The sequence below is a fragment of the Mugil cephalus genome, chromosome 3 (assembly GCF_022458985.1).
Source record: "Mugil cephalus isolate CIBA_MC_2020 chromosome 3, CIBA_Mcephalus_1.1, whole genome shotgun sequence".
Lineage (NCBI taxonomy): Eukaryota > Metazoa > Chordata > Actinopteri > Mugiliformes > Mugilidae > Mugil > Mugil cephalus.
In genome coordinates this window covers 8,592,019-8,612,970 of record NC_061772.1, presented here as the reverse complement: position 1 = coordinate 8,612,970, position 20,952 = coordinate 8,592,019, and the positions used below count along the sequence as shown (strand labels likewise).

The window sequence follows — 20,952 nt, the reverse complement described above, 5'->3', positions numbered from 1 at the left end:
TACATCTCAGTGAACTGTGGGTCAGCGGGCCTTAGTGTCAACCTACATGTCTCAGGTTCATTTTATCTGCTCAAAATCGTCACACACAAGCAGGAAGAAATTCTTCCTGAGGAAGATGTGGGAAAAAAATGAGAATTAAGCTGTTTTTAATGAACACAGCACGTAATGCAGCGTTTTCACGGTAATGACAAATTACTAACAAACTGTTGTTGTGTTTGAAATAAAGGAAACAGAGAGACGTTAGAGTTTTTCTATAGCTTGTACCATTATTAATTAACCATTAAGCCAGTCTTCTTTTTTTATATAAAAGGGCCATGTTAATTAAAAAAATGTTTCTGTTCCCTAACTTTTTTAAATATAGCCTCTTTAATTTTTTTATTTTTGTTTATTTATTTACTATTATAGAGCTTATTTTTTACTAATTTTTATATTTTATTTATATATGATTAGTTCAGGTAAACATGGAACAGATTTTTCTGTCACTTTTTTGCTCATCTCATCATTAAAAAGTCTTTCCATCCACATTGAGAGCACTAACTTGTGTACTTGTGTCTCCAATTATTATTAATATTGGAATAATTCATGTGTCAGGTACAGCAAAGACTTATGGACTCATTATAGTTTTACCAGAGCAGGAGAGTAAAGGCCTGTGTTTTGGCCTCTGGTTTCATTCCATAAAAGTCAGTTCTCAGAAAGATGTTAACATTTTAAATAGCTACATTTAACCTGAACACCTCCTACAAATGCAACCAAACAATTTATTGGACAATTTAATTTAATTTATTTTAAAACTATAAGCATATACAACATGTTAAAGTGTTTAAAAGCATAGCTGTTATTTATTAGTTTTATACTTAAATGTACACACTTCTTTTAGTTGACTTCTTTAATAAAAAAAAAATACTGGCTTAAATTACTCTTTTTTAGCATAGAGGTGGTAGGACAGTGACAGTTTGAATTACGTGCAATTTTGTAAATTACACACACAAATTACACATCTTACACAAAAAATATATATATTTTTTTAATGTATAAACTGGGAGGCTAAATCAAGGTTGAAATTCAAAAGAATTTTCTGCATCCTTATTGTATTTTGTGTGTGTGTATGTGTAAATGGATCACTGCAGAGATGCAGCTAATCACGTGTTGTGATATTGTCAGACCCTGAATCAATGACTTATCCATTCTCTGTTCAATTACTTCAGCGGCTACATGCACAGTGAGTCACGGAATGACCTTCAAAAGGCCACAGAAATATGACCTCCCTTATTAACTACATCTCTAGTAAGTGAGATCACACCAGAGCAGAGACTTACGACAGGAAGGCTTTAAGACTGTGCGGACAGACAACTAATGACTGACCGATTATTGTGGCCCTGGTTTGCACCAACACAACCATTTTAAATATGGAGTCACTTCAAGATGATTCCTCACAGTCTGGGATGAGCTCTAAAGTGCACAGCGTACTCCTATGCTTTAATCACGGGAGGATTTTCATTCAGAAAAGGTGTCCCTTTATAGTAATTTTAATCATAAAAAATATATATAATCCTTAACATGAGCAAAGGGACATTTGGACTCCTTTCTGTGAGACAACATTTGACAGTTTTAACCAGTTTTAGGGATTTTTGAAATTGTCGAGATTATAGTAAAGGAAAGTTTATCAGTTTGTTTCATACTTTGATGTTTGCAATGTGGAGCCGGTTGAAATGAGTTCATGTCATTTTTATTTTTTTTTTCTGGAACTGAGGGACATTTATGGATTCAGCCACTCACTTCACACCATTTTCACCAGACACACCATTTGATCAGATCCAAAAGAAAATTTTAGTTTATAAAGAATTTTATATTTTAGTTTATAACAGAAGATTAAAATGACATAATTAAAGATATGGGTTGAGTCAAGGCCATATAAACACTTGATGCGGTAGATAAATTGGCTTGACAAATAGATGTGCAATGTTTAAGATCTAGACTTAAGCTTAAAAAAAAGACAAAAACTTTAATGGAAGGACAACTTGACACTGAGTACTTGTTGTTGTACTTCCAACAAAAAAAGATGCATTTTAGAAATTGAACTTTTCAATTATATATAGAGAGAATATCTGTTTAGTTTAGATAATTATTACCATGTCCCCTAAAACCATAATTCTGTCTTTAGACAGAACGGAAAAAGTAAACAGCCAACATATTTATAGATAATGATAATTATTGCGTGTATAACTCTTTTTGTTTTCAGTCTTCTACAAGAGATCAGGAAAGGCTACATCCTTTTGAACTGAACTAAAACTTCAATTATTTAATTAATTTGCTCTGGAAATGTCAGAAGACAGTGACTGGTACAATTTCCCTGAAGTGTGAAGTGATGTCGGCATGGTTTTTATTTCGTCACACCATATTTAACAACACCAGAAAAGTTGCACATCCTCACAAATTATATTATTTCTGTCAATCTCAATAATAGTTGCAGCTGTAATTGTAAAAAAAAAAAAAAAAAAAAAAAAAAAAAACTAACGACAAATGATTCAATTCTTCTACTAAAAAGAGTTTAGTTTGTCATAATGTACCTGAACAGACACCTTATCCTCCTGGAAGCGTGTTTTTCTGTCTTGTAAAAGCTGGAAGCTGAAGATTTGGAGGTCATTCCTACTTTCGGTTATCTAGCTTTATGATGGATGATTAACACTCATACAGCTAGATAACCAAAGACAGGAACAGGCGCCAGTGTTTGCCAGAGCAGCAAAAGGTACTGTAAGCCTACGGCTTCCTGGGAACAAAGAAAATGATTATGGTTTCTTTCTCAAATCATCAAACGCTTTATATTTTTTATCTCATTGATCAGTCTTGCAATTATTAAACCCATACGTGTGTAATGTGGGGTCATACTGCACCGTGTTACATGATATGATCAGATATAGGATATAGTCTATAAGTGTCTGTTTTTGTTCTTTACCTCACGCTGTACTTTCAAACACACTCTTGGCTCAAATATAATATTTGCCCAGCCTCAGAGACCAAACTATGCATAAAACCTAAATGCTGTAATCTATTAACTGTGATCTTTAAATAGCTTTTTGTTTTTTGTTTTTGTTTTACAGCTATTCATTGACGCACTACTCTCGTAATTATTTCAGTATGTCAGTGGTTTATTGAATGTTGACCCTGTCATGCTAGAACACCCATACCCACACACAAAGCTGTAGGTCACCATGTCACATATCTACAAATTTATATTATAATCTAAACTCAAAATGAACTCACAACGACCTCACGCTTCTCTTTGTCACAGCGTCTGACGTCAGTTGCTTTAATTGGGAAAGAGATGCACTGACAAGGCGTGCGTCATTTTCTAGAAGAAAACACTGATAAATGGCACCACTATTAACACACCATTCTTCACAAATGTACGTTTTAAATGACGGCGGGTAGCCTTTGGCGTGTGTTTACGGTCAAACTTTAGTAACAGTAATAAATCTGTCATTAGAGGGTGTCAAGTTATCATCATTGCCTCAGAAAATTTGGGAGGTGTGTGAGGGGCAGCAGGCCTGTAGCTTCATTGTCACAACACTATTCTTATGGCCAAGGTTAGATATTTGTTCCACGTGTGATTCTGAGGCCAATAGTGTTGCCATGTTCCAGTGTAGACATAACTGTATATGTTTGCCTATTGTTTGTTGGTTTGATGAACCCCAACAGGGTTGAATGAATGCAGACTATAAATATGTCTGATAACAGCTGTGGACCTCTGCAGGATGAGAATGAGAGAATTAAAACACCCTCGTTAAACACGAGCAGGTCTGATCAGAGGAAACTACTCAAGACCATCGAATCCAAAAAGACTCACTTTTCATCGATAGCTCCAGATTTCATGGAGACTAAAACCTCCAAATGTGGCATGGGCGCAGCATCTCTCAGGCTCCAGATGTGCAGGACGCGCGAGTTTCTGTTTGACGAACAGGTGAGAGCGCGTGGATCAGATCGATAAATCCCCCACCATCTGCCGAGGCTGAGCGGCTGACCGTGGATGAGAGATCCCCGTTGAACTCCGTGTTTGTATCCGTGATCCGGAGGTCTCTGAGTCCGTGCTCTGATCCCCGTCAGACGGGCGGAGATGCGGGATGCTCTGCAAACGAGTCCAAACGTGCTCTTCAGTCTCCGGTCCTGAAGCTGCGATGTGTCCCCCTGACAGACACCCCAGTGATCTCCTCTCACCTCCTCTCTGCCTTTTTTTTCCTCTCAATGCTTCCTCCTCCCTTTGCTGACGTCACGCACGTAGGTCGCTGATAACCAATGACTCCCTCCGTGTTTGGGCGCGTGCGTGTTTTGGAGGCGCCACATTATATTGGGGTCGCACTGTTTAAAATCTGATAATCTTTAATATAGAAACCGTGTTAAAATAGAGAAAGGAGCTCGGGAAATCAGTGTGATCTAAATATTATTATTTTTATTTTTTTTTACAATTAGTTCAAAGATGCAAACCTGTTATAGTGACGTGCCTCCTATAAGGCCTAGTGAATGGGTTGATTTAACGTTACATCGTTAAGAAGCAAATCAGGCAACAGGTTGATCTTTTTATATATATATATAACTGATATAAAACTGATAACTATTCAGAAACTGTGTCTGGCAGCCCAGAGCCTACGCATAAGTCGACCTTTCATGCACCAAAAACAGCTGATCATCTATTTCCCAATAATTGAAACGGCCATAGTGGTCGAAGTGTCTGACTTTAGCGCCCCCCAGTGGTGGTAAATCCAATCTTCATTTGTATGTGGTTTCCACCTCTTTCACTGACTTGACACATTTTTCATCTTATTCACTCCACCTATTGTTAGATTTTAGCCACAAATGAACTGTATTTTCCTGCAGACATACAAACCTAAGCTGGTAGAAATCTGCTCATTAAAGCTTTGCCCTGAAGCTGCACAAGAGGTCAAAACTTCACACAATTATTCAATATAGAAAAAAGGAAGCAGGATGTACTGTATGCTTTATAAACCTGGTCAATCAATAGTCTCATGATGGTGTTTCCAGAGTACATACACAGAATCTTTATTCTTCATTAAAGAAACAAGGGTCGTGACCCTTTCGCTGTTGAACCATCTCTCTAAACAATATATTTAAAGCTGCCATTAGGGACATTTGTTCTCTGATGGAGTCTCTTTAGATAATTTGTTCTCACTATCTTGGAGGTGTGCAACTCAGACCGCTGGTGAGTTGAATGGTTTAATTTTCTATGAGGATGGAGCACACCGCAAATTAGCTGCTGCCAAGAATCTCCATCCTGAAACCTTCCTCCCCTCTGCAGAGTTTTCAATGATTTCTGTGTTCCAAGGATTTCATGCTGCTCTGTTTAGTTTGTATTCACTTTACAGGCTGCTTCTCCACTGCCTACAACACCATGTCAGTTTTGTAATGAGAATTAAAGTTACTATAACACATAGACATCTGAAAAGGGGTTGTGTTTTAAAGGGAAGATATTTTACAAGGAGTAAAGTGTTCAGGGTCCACAGGGGAAAAAGATGAATATCAGTCTAGAAATACTTTTAGACAAGTGCTTATACTGCCATCTGGTGGTCAACTTGAATCACAATTGATCAATGTGTGCTCACAGTTAGGAGCACACATTGATCTTCAAACTGTTTTGTTTAAGTTTCATGTGAATGCATGCATGTGTTCTTGCTGCAAGTAGTACTTATGTTGATTTTTAAAGCATTATTCAAAACTATAACAGTGATGCCATTTTTACCTGGAATCCAGACTCGTAGAATACAACACGCTTGACTCAGCTGATGTGGAAGATGTTTTCGTGCTTCCTCCACATCAGCAGTGTTACCATCCAACCATGATTTAAAATGTATTGGAGCAAATAAAAAATAAAAAAGTTATTCCCTCAATACTGCATATCAAGATGCAGACGAAATAAAGAGCTGGGTGGAAAATTTGAGGACGTGGAGCCTGGACCCGAACATATCCCACATGAGTTTACAAGGCAAAAACATTTTAATAGAAAATATCAATGAAGGCCATAAGGCTACATGATTAGAATGATGCAATGATTTGTACCTATCAACTTAAAAACAACATTTGACCTTTGTGAAAAGTGCTTTGTATAAAATCAGTGGATATGCATTTAAAAGAAACAAGAAAAAAAAAACAGGTAAAAAATTGAAATACAAATACTAAAAAAATCTTTCAGAAACCACAGAACATAAATCTATGTGAAAGGTCAAGAGTTACCCAACACATTTACTCTCAGACAGGATTTCTCCGTACATCGATTAATGCATTGTTTGAGGTCAGTGGTCCGACGTTGAGGCTGGAGCGGCGGGATTCCCGGCGAGATTTAACCGCAGGCAGGGATGTTTGCCCGCCCCAGGACCCCATACCAGTTTGAACTACACGGTTAAAAGAAGCGTCCCCGGCCCCCTGAAGCTCCTCCATGACAGCAGGTTCCTCGGTGGGGAGAGAGGAGCGTCTCCACGTGGATGGGAGAGGGGTGTTCACCAGTTCCCGCATTTCTTCCCTGGACCTAGAGGGTCGATCGAACTGACCCGCCCCTCTGCTTCCTGTGTTGTCGTCATGACAGCGCGTCAGCTTTTCCATGCTGCCAACGTTTGAAGGTTTACCATCACATGGTATGACTGAAAGACAGCATGAGCTCAGAACAATTAGAAGTGCAGGAAAACTTTATATTTAACAATAATTACTACCCTACAGACTTAAGATCTGAGCCCACAATAAATCAGGCTATATTTATACCAAAGCAAAGCAAATAAACAAGCTAAACAGTAAAGGAAGATAGTAAACACGGGGTTGTCAGGATTTAAAGAGAAAGCTTAAATAGTTTCTGTAGTTACTAATCCCATTTTGCGGCAATATCTAAACACAACAATTATCATGAGCGTAAGAAGACAAACAAACCTTTAGGATGCTCTTTTTGCTGACTGGATGAAGCACAGAGCTCCCTTAGCTTGTTGCTTAGTTCCAGATTAGCAGCCTTGTAGTGGTTCAGCTCCTTGCTGAGGTTATGGATCCATCCCTCATACTGCCGCTGCCTTCCTGCCAGACCCTCATCCATTTGTTCTGTAGGGACGGCAGGACACAAACATGAGTGACTGATTAAATGATCAAACAAACAAATAAGTGAACACTTTTTGTAAATTCTCACCTCGACACTGCTGCAGTAAGAGCTGCACACTCCTCTCGTGCTCCTTCTGCTGCTGTGTGAGGCGTCGATCTGTGTCCAGTTGCGTGCGATCGAGGGCATTTTCCAGCCACTGAACCAGCCTCTGCTGCTCGTCTAGTTGCATTTCCAGCTCAGCCAGAGCGAGCTGCAGCTTACGCTCCTCCTCGCGCAAAGACACAACCTACATGACACAGCCACATAAATGCTGTTCAGCGCGCATGCCGACTCATACAGAGTTCAGTCTCACCTTGGCACAATGCAATTAAACTTTAAACTGCATATTAAAGCAAGTAACTAGCGAGAAATTAGGTCCACCAACATGGTGCATAGCTGGTTTAAGTTAACTTCTTCTTGTTTTGGGTGTTATACCAACCTTGTCAAAGTATTTGCACAGCAGAGCTCTGGTCTCAGATGCAGACAAGTAACTCAGCTTGGCCATGAGGTTCATCTCCCACTGGGAGAGCATACTGGCAGAAGCCCTGAGCTGTCGCTGTCTTTGAGTAATGGCTTCGTTCTTGTACTCAATAGCTGCATCCAGAGCCTCAATTGCCTCGTCGAACTGGAAAAGGGTTCGCTCCTCCTGCCAGAATCAGAGTGAACAGATGGGCTTCATGAAGATGTGAACAAATAATAATTTGACGACTAATTTCCACATTCCTCTCAGAGCTGATCATTTTAATTGCTAAGGCATGTCAATCACGTTAAAGTCCAAAATGATGTCTGACCTCAGGTGAGAGCAGGTTACCCTGCCTCAGCTTATCATCCAGCTCAACGCGCTGTTTGAGCAGCGAATCTTTCTCTTGACGCAGGTTGGAGATCTCTTGACGGATCTGTTGGGAGTCTTGAGCACTGCTGCTGCGAAGAAGACCATTCCTCTCATTCAGCTGTCGCTCTAGGGTCTCAATACGTCCAGTTAGAGTCACCAGATCTTTACTTAATGCCTGTAGAAAATTTGAAAAAATAAAATAAAATTACATCATTTGCCAGTTTCCTGTGTTGCTGAACAGAATTGTTATTGTGTTTAACTACATATTATACATTACCTGACTGGAGCGGAGCTTCTTTGTCTCTAGTCCACTGCGTTCCTGTAGCAAGGCTTCTTTCTTGGCCAAGATTTGTTCTCGTTTAGTTAGCTCTCCCTCCAAATCTTCCAGTCCTTTCCTTTGGTCTAGCACCCGCTCCATTTCCTCATCCAGCCAGCGCTTTTGCTCCTCAATCTTCTGCTCACACAGGTTCAAGACACAAAGCACACAGGCGCATGAGAACAGAACACAGCGTCAGGATCACTATATGACAACGTTAGTGTTGTGTTTGTACAAGGTACAGGTCATGAGATTGGCCCTAGGCGAGAGAAGGGTAAAACTAGTTCCAAAGTTGTATATTAGATTGAGCCACCAAACTTATTTAAACAATCGAAACACAGATTCATTAAATTTTATTTCATTAAACACCAAAATCTTCTCACCTGTTGTTCCTCTAATGAGATGACAGAGCCGTTACTACCACTGCGTCTCTGCCTCTGGAAGGCAGCAATCTCCTCTGTCTTTATCTTCAAGATCTTCTGCTGCTGCTCATTCTTTATCTCCAGTTCCTTCATCAGTGACAGTCAGAGAAGATAAAAGGTGAAATAGGTTTATTCCCCACTAAAATACGGCATTAATATTTGGTCAACAAAAATTTGCTCATCAAAACTTTCAGTATCATGTATCATGTACAAATGATGACGTCTGATTGATCAAGGAAATACAGACGCCTCTGAGCAGTACCTTGACTCTGTGGGTTCTTCGTTGCATTTCGGTCTCCAGACGTCGTTTCTGTTGACTTTCCTGACGCAGACGCTTTTGCAGCTGCTCCTGCTGTTGTCTCATAGACTGAACACTTCGCTCCAGCTCTAACACACGACGTTCACTCTGAACAGGAAGGTTGGCCAGACGAGCAGTATCCCGTTGACGCTGACTTAGTACCTAGTATTTAACCAGAAATATTTTTCCATTCCAGATGGGTTCAAAATAAAATCTCAGCTGCACAAAGACATTCTCCCAAAGTCACACAATTCAACAACACTCTATCTATGAATAGCTGTTAGCTTCTTGTGTGTTGCACTATAACGCATGTGTTCAGAGATGTGACGGTCTAACCTGGACTTTGCTCTGAGCAGCAGCTATCTTCCTGCGACATTCCTGTGCTCTGGTCTTGTCCATGGCACTGATTTCTCTCTCTTGCCTCTCCAGATCCTGCAGCTGTCGTTGGGCCTCCTGCAGCTCCAGTCGAGCCTGCACAGCTTCGCTCTCCAGAGCTGTGATCTTATGGCTGTACTGCTTGTTTAAGGCTTGAGCATCCTTACCTAAAAAAAAAAAAAAAAAAAAAAAAGACAGACAACTAAATTAGAAAAACACAGCAGGGAACATCTATTTGGACGGTAAGGAGGGGTGATGTGATTGAGATTTCTACCAGTTTTGACCAGCTCCTTGATGAGTTCTTCTTTCATGCGGATAGTGACAGACAGCTCCCTGATCTTCTGCTGTGCCTGATGAAGACCCCACTCAGAAACGGCTTCAATACTTTTCAGACTTTCCCCAGTACTGGAGTTGGCTACAGAGATTTTAGACAGTGTATAAGAGTTGAGTGAGGTGAAATAATAAATAGAGAAAGAGAGCTCTGGGATAACACCCCAGATATGCTGCTATTTGGTCAAATACACTGTTAGGCTTACATGCTTTTCTGGCTAAACAGGGGTGTTGGTCTGGTTCAGGCTGCTGAGATACTGGCCCTCTGCCACCAGCTGCTAGTCCTCCTGACAACATATCTCTCTTGGTCCAGGTCAAGTTCACCTGCCTGACACAATCATGACAACACAGTATATTACTTCACACATAACATGAATGCCAGAGCAGTCAAGCGCCAATCTGTAAAATAGCTGAATTTCTTTTACAAACACTATTTTAAGGTTTCAGCTTGAGGTTATACCGACTGTGAATGTTAAACTGAATTTAGACAGTGCCGCCTGCAAATTATGACAACAACATACTTGAACCTCTCCTGGCTAGGGATGTAATGACAGCCCTCTTTTTCCCTGTGATGAATTTCTGCTCCTCCCAAGGTTTCAAGCTCCTCATAAAATTGCCCATCCAGATCAACACATGGCCCATTACCAAGGTGAGCCACTGGACTGAGCTGCAATCACACACAAAAAAAAATAATTCAACAAGCTGCAGCATATTCTGCTACACGGTTTTAACCTGTATGAAAATGCTCAAAGACCAAATAATAAATGATGCCTTTCTCTGCATTTTAAAGAGACTTTTGAAATGGTAGCTCTGCTGGTTGCTCACCTGTCTGAATACGCCTCCATTCTGACTGTGTTGCATGGAGCCCATAGGGGCTGTGTGTGGCCGCAGTTTTAAGTTCAGGCCTAGGCCCATGAGACCAGGAGTAGAAAGTTGACACTGCAGCTCTGCTATCAGGTCCTGTTGCTCCTGCAGCTTATCACTCTGAAAGAGAAGGAAAACAGTCAAATCAGGAATATGTCACGTCAACTCTGTGTTGACGGCACAAATAAAACACCTTTAAACTCTAAAAAAAACAAAAAAACAATTAGTAATAAACCGTGCCTTACTTGCTGCTTGTATTGCTCCATAGCGTCCTCCAGAGCTGCAAGAAAGTCTGTGTTCTCCTGCTCCAACCGCTGGATCTGTGACTGAAGATGCGCTATACTGTCGTCTTTCTCACACTCCTGCTCATGGCTCCACCTCTCCTCCATTGCGTCTGTGTCCTAGGTGATAAGTCATCAATAATTTAGTGCTCTATCTACATAAAAGTTGACTGAAGTAATCCTCAGAAGTCACTTTAGAGAGCGAAAGAAATGTACCTGGTTCCTTACAGAAGGCCTCCCCCTCCGCAGTCCAACACTGTCCTCGGTGGAACTGTTCTCGATGCCGCTGTCCGGCCCAGAGGCAGTGGTCAGGCCGCTTCGTTCCTCCTCCACCGAGCAGAGCCACTCCTTCACTCTCAGACTCTGCTCCGCAGTGAGAGCACCTTCACTTTGCAGCTCCCGCAGCAACCTGTGACAAGTCAGCAACACAGAAACTGAAGGAGGCGCTAACCAGTAAAATTCTAATTATTTAATCAAGGGGATATCTCACTGATCACAGCCCACAGCATCACTGAGAAGAGCTGAGAAGAGAGATGTACTGCATAACAAGTGGAGTAAACAGCCAGAAACTAAAGTTTCATAGAATTCTGTGTCTAGGCAAACATAAATAAATTGAACAATGATAGACATATTATAATTTGACACTGACACTATGTATACTTCACACAAACAAGGTGCACAAGTAAAATGATATTGACTCTACAAGAATAACTGATTTGTAAATAGCAGGACCCTGAGTTCTATCAAGTATTTTGGGTTAATTTTGATTATTAAAACAAATAAAGTTGGATTTAATTTATATAGCATAAGCATTAAATTATGGTATCTGTAAAATAACGCACAATTATAACACGTATCACATCATTGTAGAATTTCAATTAGTGGTTAACTGTTAAAATACTTAATGTAACTCCATTAATGAAGGGGCTTTAACCTGTAAGCAGTGTCTGTGCAGGTCCTATAGTGAGCGCTCTGGGCTTGTATTCTGCTGATTTCTCCCTCTCCGAGTCGAGGCCTCCTGTTTGGATCAGCGTGAGCAATGATGCGGGTCTCTGAGCGCTGGCGGTTTTCGAGGGCTCTGCGAAGGGCCTTGATTTGCTGCTCCAGGCCCTCCACGCGATCCGGCTCGCGTTTACAGTTGACTGTGGCCCGGTTCTGAATGTTTCTGGCCCTCGTGGCGTAGTTTAGTGTATTCAGACTCTCATCAAAGTCTGAGGAAGATGGGCTGATGCATGCAATCATCAGAGTTTTTGAATTTCCTCCCAAAGAGTCTTTTAGTATCCTAGTACAGACAAAGATGAAAAATAATAAATCAAACTGGTACTGTGAAATAATATTTTGTTCAATCAGGAAGTTGATCAAATTTACCTTGTGATTTTAGAATCTCTGTATGGTATGTGAGAGCCTTTCCTCTTCGGGTCCCCAAGTGCCCCGATAACATTTCCCAGAGCCAGAAGGCCGCTGTTAATTTGGATACTCTCCTTCAGTCTCTCTCCAGTGTTCCCCGTCTTTAAGATGCGCTCTGACCCTGCCAGGTCAACAAAGTGGAACTTGGAAGACAACATTTGTGGTCCAGAACTCGTAGCAGTCCCGTAAAGGCGAGAGCTTCCCCGGCGCTGATCCATGTACACGGTAAAAATGGTGTGTGACCGGCTGGAGTTTGGATTCATCTGAGTTGCACCAGTGTGCCTGGCCGTGTTTCCTGACTCCAGTAGACTCAACACTTCATCGAGACCTTCCACTTCACACTCCTTTACGCCGCACAAAACTATCAAGACACACATACAAACACTTTGTATATATACTTTATATATTTATATCTGAAGTTAAATGCTTCAGAATATTTCACATGACTCCACAAACACAGGCTCAGAAACAAACATGGTGGTGTACTACATACCAATGTTGCCTTTATCCTCTCGGATGTGAATGTCCTTGCTGGCAGTCTCCACCTCCAGTAAGTCTTTGAACTCCTCTTTGTAGACCTCCAGATAGGAGACTCGGACAGAGAAGTCTGTGAGGTCATTTTCATCCAGCAGCTTAAAGACATCTGCAACAGCCCTGGGTATGATACCCTGCTCCTCATCTCTGAAGGAACCTGAAAACACAGTAAAACCGACTATCAACTGGCCTTGTAGAAAAGACTTGAATAAAATATACCACCAACTTTTGTTGGTACATACAACAGATGGGCAAACATACCTGCAGACATTGTTGAAATAATTTAATAATAACCGAAGTGAACAATCTAACGAAGCAAAGCAAAAATAAATAATTAACTTACAAATATTAGCTTCTCCAATGGTGTAAGTCTTGCCCGAGCCTGTCTGTCCATAGGCAAAGACTGTAGCGTTGAAACCTTGGAAGAAGGCATCTATGAGCGGCTGGACAGACACAGAATAAACCTCCTCCTGACAGCATGATTCTTCAAACAGGAAGTCACAAAGAAAGTGACGGTCGTGACCCAGAGTAACCCGATGCAGTTCAGCATCCACTGTGATGCAACTCTCATGGCAGTGGAGAAGCTCTTTAGGCAGCAGGGGACGCACTCGAACAGCGACTTGCACTGCAGAATAGTCCCCTCTTCCTTGGCCACCGGGCACTTTGGGAGACATGTCTACTACACCGTTACAGGCCCTCAGTCTTCCGCTGTTACGTATTGATCATCTCTGGGCCACTAGAGGGAACAGAAATCATGAGTCATATAATTTGGTTGATATCAGGTCATCGTTTCCACTTTAAATGACAGCAAGCGTGATTTAGATGAAAAAAAATTATCAGTAAATGTAAACTTTTTAAGTTTATTTATTTTTAACATATACTTTGGGCTGGTCAAAATTAAATACTATACTAATAACTTCACTATAAGTATACAAAAAAAATGAAATTGTCTCAATAAAGCTAATGTAGCTGCACATTAATGCGTTAACAAAAATGGACAGATTAAGTTTCAGTTTTTGTATTTGTTGACAACACAAACAGCCTAAAACCTTAGACACAAATCATATCACTGTTGAAATTGCAGACACAGCTGCCCAAAGGAAAGTGAGAGTATTTATCATGTTCATATTCTGCTTCTCATAACCTGCAGTGTGAAGAACTCGCAGATCTGTGAAAACACTTTTCTTTTCTTGTTGCATTTATCTCCCAGAAGTGGCATGTAACAACTGAAAATCTGTAGAAACTCTTAATTTGACTTTTGATAAACAAAAAAAAAGAGCATGTGTGTTTTCCTTTTGGAGGCTTGTAGTACCAACACAGGTTTCTATTATTTTGGTAAACTCGTTTTAGTCCGTGGGCTTGTCTAAATAACAGAAACACTTTGTTTAGTGTTTATGTTTGTGAAGGTTCTCAGCCCTTCAGGTCGTAGTCTATCCTTAAAGAAAGGCAACTGGACTTGCAGAGTTTCTTTAAGGCGTTTTGCAAATCGTCTAAGCAGTTTCTTGAGTTTTAAAGGGCTGATTGAATAGTTGTTTTTAACAGCACCACAAACCACGTCCTCCAAACGGATCATACGGTTGTACGGCATAAACCAAACATTGTAACAGTCCTGGAGGGATTTAGTGCAGGACTACTACATTTGAGAGCCGAGTTGTAGATGCTGCGTAGTTTTGGTCAAGTATCTTAGAGTTAAACCGACAAATTAACGTCACCTATCGATGAAAAGTAAAGTTAAAGTTTCTCCATCTGTATTATGTTCGTGCGGATAAACCAGCCTGTTGCCGTTGTCTCGTGAGGGAAGAAAAGGACGTTAACTTGGGTTGACGGAGTTAGCTGGGTAACTTCGTTAGCCAGCTAACTTGAGTTAGTTTAAAAAAGTAAAACCCGTCAAGCACCGTGATTAACTAGCTGAAAACAGGTCGGCCTTTTCACGTTATGTTACACATCTTCCTGGAGTTCCCACGCTCCTTTGATGTGCTTGTTTTCCAGGTTAACTCCAGCTAGGCTAAAGCTAACTCTGAAACATGAGGATGAGGGGGATATAAAGATGCGACTCCGTAAAGACGGAGCGACGCGAAATCACATGCACTACTTAGGTAGTAAATTCTCGTCGAGCTACTAACATTTAACGCACTTACGTCAAAGTTGCAGAAGTTACACCATGAATTCAGCATAACACTGGAGACTTTTTTTTTTTTTTTTTTTTTTGAGAATGGAAGTTGAGGGGCAGTCCAAAGGAGGAGCCCGAAAGTTTGGGCTGCAGTAACGGAAGCATCCCTGCAGAGAGGGGAAAAAAATAAAAAGAAGTTTAGTATAAGGAAGAAAACCTTGTTGCAAGGTAATCATGCAGACCACATGCACGCAATCCAAAAACAGTATGCAGTAACTTGGGTCATATAATTAAATCAAATCAAATGACCCATCTTGTGTTATTGCAAATACTCATCTCTTTCGTTTCTTTCATTGTACTTGTCCTGATCATATGTAACTTAAACCACAGTCCTCTGTTTGTATTAACTAAAAAAACGTGAAATTTACTGGGTGGGCTGACAAATGCATAATACCAATTAAATAATCCACACAGTAGCAAAAGAAACACCACCTACAATACAATACAATACACACAGTTACATCAATTACAGGTAGACTATACTTTTTTAGTGCTCTACATCAGTGGTTCTTCTCATCTGGTCTGGCTTCTGGACCCACCATCACTCTTAATGACAAGACTCAACCCAAATCAAAGAAATATTTCAACTTCTCAAATTTATTGAATGAAAACATTTAGCAGTTTGAGATAGTATAATATAATATCACAGTATGAAAACACACAAAACACACAAAAAGCAAATGTAATAATAAACCAAAACACAAAGTGCCAGTGTTAGAGAGGGATCTATCCCCTTTTACACTCAGTTAGCTGCGTTTTAATTCTAATCAGAACTCTTCACTTCAGTAAATTCAGACTCAACCGAGCTTTCATGCACAAACACCAAGTAAAAATTCTACAAGGAAGTAATAGTGTTGCAGACACCTGTGGTTATTATGTGTACAATGTATTGAAAGTCAGATATTTAGAAAAAATCCAGAGACAAAACAGCTCAACAGCTCCTCAGTCTCCCTTCATCTCTGTGTGGGTTTGTTGAAATGTGGACATCAGTGGAGTTACCTGGCATCATAATCCTCAGCAGTCAGAGGTGAAGTCTGCATCACTTTGTAATTCCTTTCAGCTATTTTGAAATGTTAAACATTAATGAGAAGACCCCACTGAAGACACCACAGGACACCCTCAGAAAGCTCACGTTCATTCTCTGATGAGCCACAAGGGAGATCTACACAATATTAAAGGTGGTCATAATGTTATAGCCTACTTAACTGGAGTATATGCGGAAACATACTCATCCATTACTGTTACCTGAATGACTGCATCTCTGTTTACATGAATGTTAGATTAAATACCTCTTCACATACCTGATGTTTACCACACTTCGGGGCGAATGTGTACAGGAAGAATGAATTTACATGTCTGCCTGCGTAATGCTGTGCTCCCTCCCTGCCTGCAGTGGTCGCTGTGTTTTTGTTTGTTTTTTAAAGACAGGGTATGTAAAATCTTCACTGCCCCCTCCTCCTTCTTGTTTACGGCCGCAGTTCCACTCCCCTTCTCCCCGTGAACGCATTTAAACCCAGCAAACTTTTCAGCGTGAAAACATTTCAAATAAGCCATCTGGACATTTTTTTCTTTGATCAGATCGGTCCAGAGTGTTCCCGACTTTGGCACTGACACTCCAGTAACTGTAACATGCACACAATAAATTGGCATGGAGAAGTCTGCCATTGAGCCTTCACTAACATTGGGACCTGAAATTGACGTAGAGTAACCAATAGGGGAATTCTGTAAAATGGCCTGTGATTGGTGTAAAAATACTGTCACAGGGTGATTTTTATAAAGCCTGAAAATACAACCAGGAGGAAGCACAGAAGTCAACAGTTCTCTCATGACACTTGAATTACAATATGCTAACAGGCTATTATTTAATTTGGACAAACGAACGCCATATATGACATTTCGTGGAAAAATGATAAAACTCACCGCACACAGACTAGAGATGAGTAATCTATGATAGATGAGGTGCAGGCAGGCTGCCAATGTGTCATGTCAATCAGCAACCAATCAGAATATATAAGTGAAATAGGAAGGCCTAACCGTGGCCTCCACGTGAAAATGCGCACTCGTCAAAGAAGAACTGGAAGTGGATGTCCGTGACCTGTAATCACTTCATCACTTAATTTATTATTATTATTTCAAAATAGTTGCTTGTTACAGTCTAGGAACTATGCAGGATATTTGCTTATGAATCATCTTTAAACAGCCCAAGTAAAAAAAATCTAATTTCAAAACTTGGGAGCCCTGCTGCCTTTAAGCTTTCCATATGTTGAGCAATGATTGGAGGACACTGATTGAGCGTGGTTTAGAAAGTCCTTGATGGAAAAGCTTTTTGCTCCTCCTCTTTTCCTGTGACTATCCAACAGCTGAGCCACTCCATGTTCAGAGGATACCTACAGTCCTTCCAAGTAGAGGTGAGTTTTGTTTTCTGTGGTTTCTCTTGTTTTTGCTCAGGAAATAAGAAAAGGACTCTTGTATTCATTATTACGCAGGATAAGATGTTACAATCTCTTGTGCCAAGATCCCAGGCAAAACACATTTTGAAGCTAGGTCCAACTGAAAACTGACCAACATGCTAGCAGCAACAAGAAGACACCAGCTAACTAGCCTAGCCAACGGTAGTAGTCAATATGCTACAAATTATTGAGGTTTTCAAGTGGGCACCTCCCTTCACCAATGTTTCGTTAAGTTAAGCCCACAACACCTCAAGTTCCAGCGTCCTGGACTCACCCCCTCCATGCTGCCACCACACAACCGCGTGACTTGTGACCAATTGTGTTGGTTGGGTGTCCGAGCCACCTCTGTCCTCAGAAGGGAAGGGAAATGGTGTGATGAGGATACAGACCCTGGATTGGGTAGGGGATGAGGGTTGGGGATGCTGGGGGAATAAAGATACATACTGTACATGTTTTGTCTGTTAACATACTTCCTGACATTGTTTATGTCAGACAAGGAGAAATCGATATCTCCTGTCATTCTTACACCAGTTGTATACAGTGAAACTGAAAATGTACTCAATTTATGAGTTGGGAAACATGACTTATTTGAGTTGGACAATAGAAGGTGTGTCCAAATTCCTAAGTGCCAGTGAATGCAGCACAAGTTGAAACAAACCCAGCTGATTACCTTTTATATACAGTCTTTGTTGATTACCTGTAGTGTCCTGCAGGAGCTGTAATGTGATCCTTAAGCAAAGTGTAAACCTTTGCAGGGCACAGCAACCAGATGAGACAAGAAGACAAGAAAGATAAACATTTATCATGAATATCAAAGCTTTCATCAATGTGGGTAGCTCAGTAAGTATAAAAGTATGTTAGTCTTAGCCTATACAATATAAGTACAGAGAGCATGTGAACAGTGATAAAAAAAAAAAGACTGACGATATCAATCAGTATGAACACCCTTTGTGGCTACAGTGTAGATACACCAACTCCCACAAATAAAATAAATTGAACCTGTGAACAAAGGTGTCATTGTATTTGTAATGGGTATGTTGTGATGGCTGTACACCTACAGCAGCAAGTCACAACATTTTATCCTATCAAAATGAAAGATGGACTAGTGCTGTGAGAGGCAAACATGGGACTGTTAGGTCACTGGTTCAAATCCTGTTATTAACTATTACCACACAAGTTAATGTTTAAACCTGTCTGTCTTATACTGGTTAGTCCTATATGTCGACCTGTTGAATAGTCCCTGCTGAATTCTTCATGATACACACTCCAGTCAGAAATTGCAGCACTGGATTTGAAATATAACGCTGACTTCGATTTGAGCACATGTTAAATTGACAAATGAACAATGTGGGGTTTCTGGCTGCTCTGTCTTTAGCAGCAGTCTGGCTGGGACTATCAAATGTTCTTAATTTTGATTTTATTGAGGAAAGCATCCACACCAGTATTGATCTTTTTTGAGCATCACACATCGATTGGGTTGTATGAGTGGCCAAATTCACAGCAGCAAACATCATTACAGCTCCTGCACAGCATCAATGGTTCTGTTCTCTATAATTCACTCAATAAAGAGAAATATGTGCTCAGTCAGGGAGAGACTGATCAGTGGGGGGAAGTATTGATCCATCAGTTGCTCAGGTGTTCTCTATTTCATAACCAGATTGTTATGTTTTCTGCTGAGCAGAGTCTCACTCTTGCAGACCTTCCATAAAAACACATTTGGCTTCTATAATATTATATGGATTTACTCAAAAAGCTAAGCGTACAATGTTTTTCGGTTGCTGGTGAGAAGGTATTGACAATACATTATGTTCAAATTAAAACCAAACAATCCTAAATCTATAACAGAATTAATTAGTAGAGGATAGGGAAACGTCTGCTGACCAGCATTTTGGCAGTGAAATCACAAGCTTTATAGAAGTCCGCACCCACTTTTTGATTTTTATTCTAGAAATCATCACCTCACTTTTTCTTGTGGAAAGGTGCATCCTGACACACTTAACAACACATGATCTGGGATTGAGTGACATACCAAACTTTCTTTGAACTCTAAATTCCCTCTTTCCTCCTGTTCAGTGTCTTCTGACATGTTTCTTAAAACTAATTTTCATTCATTGCCATTTCATTTAATTTCAGAGCTGCTCTTTTTATTGGTATAAAGTCGGCATTAATTTACTGCTTTTAATTTAGTATTACTAATTCCTTCGTCTCTTGTCTTTGTGTTGACTGTGTGTTTTTTTTAACTTTTGAATGCTTTCTTTTTTAAGTTCATGTAACACTTTGTTCAGTTTGTTGCTTTAAAGATGCTTTATAGATAAAATGACACTAAAACTGACATTATCGTTGAAGAACAACACTCACCAACAAAAGTGGAGTTGATTAGGCAAAAGAACAAAAAATAGGCATCCCAAGAATATTGTCTAATGTTTTACAAGATCGATAATAATAATAATAATTAGTAATAATAATAATAATAATAAAAGGTTTAGACCTAATGAACAGACTATATATATATATATCATTCTGCTGTCAGCACTGTTCATTAGATGTGTTCCCTAGCGCGTGTTCCTTGTACTCTAGTGGATAGTATTTTAGAGGCCAATATTGTAAACGCATCCAAAAACAAAAAAATCATTTGCTTGATTATAATTTCTCATCTGCTCCAAATGTATAAATGTAACTCTCATTTTCTATCCCAGTACACTCACTTTTGGAAGTTTTTCTAACTTCTCCTTTCTATCTAAAATATAGTTTTGCTTGTGTTATCCAATATTTTTGTGCTTCACATTTTAAGTCAGACATGCTCTTTAAAGTTATTCTTCTTCCACTAATGATGTCTTCAATCCATTATGTTTTTGATTAAAAAAAAAATGCCCGTGTCATGAATTACATTTGGATCAAGGGCCTTATCCAGCAGTTGTTTTGCTGTTAATTTAGGTGTGTCTGTCTTTTTAATTATGCATAGCCAAACAATCCAGAACTTTAATTAAAATTAAATTATGACTTTTTTTTTCTTTCTTAAGTTCTCCACTGGTGGTGTGAAAGTATAAAGTAATGGAGCTGCAGACACTGAGGCAGGCAGGGAGGCTTGCAAACTACCCCTCACACCCTGGGACACAAACTCTTTGAGTCACCCCTCCATCTGGTAGGAGGCTGCAGTCCATCAGGACCAAAACCTCACACCACAAGAACTAGTTTCTTCCATTCTGTGACTGGACTCATAAACAATCACCCCCTCTCTCATGCATCTCACACACGCATGGACTTTTATCCACCTCCATGTGTCAGTATGCAGTTACATTAACACAGGTCACACCCCCAACCTGTGTCTGTGTTACATTAATGCACGTTGTTTGTTAATGCACAATGTGTATAGTTCCTTCTCTGTTTAAAACCAGACTTGTTTCTAGACTTTTATTTCAACGGATGCAACAGAAATACTTACAGGACATCTACAAAACATAGGAGCTTGTGTGCGCTGTGTGTGTATGGGTGTGGTGAGAAGGGCCCATAGTGAATCTAGTAATGTGGAAGGTTTATGTTTGCAAGGAAG

At 40.1% G+C, this 20,952-nt stretch overlaps 1 protein-coding gene across 1 annotated transcript; it reads right to left on the bottom strand.

Annotated features, from left to right (window-relative positions):
• Nucleotides 1–5,984: 5,984 nt before the first annotated feature.
• kif7 (kinesin family member 7) lies at nt 5,985–15,009 on the bottom strand. The gene is made up of 20 exons (XM_047579719.1): nt 14,921–15,009; nt 13,126–13,518; nt 12,742–12,939; nt 12,210–12,609; nt 11,776–12,123; nt 11,058–11,250; nt 10,806–10,961; nt 10,522–10,680; nt 10,218–10,363; nt 9,903–10,024; nt 9,641–9,781; nt 9,328–9,533; nt 8,956–9,153; nt 8,655–8,780; nt 8,233–8,409; nt 7,915–8,130; nt 7,563–7,769; nt 7,172–7,370; nt 6,925–7,086; nt 5,985–6,644 (listed from the first exon to the last, which is right to left on the bottom strand). The coding sequence occupies exons 2-20, from the start codon at nt 13,454–13,456 to the stop codon at nt 6,256–6,258; spliced, it is 4,074 nt and encodes a 1,357-aa protein (XP_047435675.1). The 5' UTR covers nt 13,457–13,518; nt 14,921–15,009; the 3' UTR covers nt 5,985–6,255.
• Nucleotides 15,010–20,952: the final 5,943 nt, after the last annotated feature.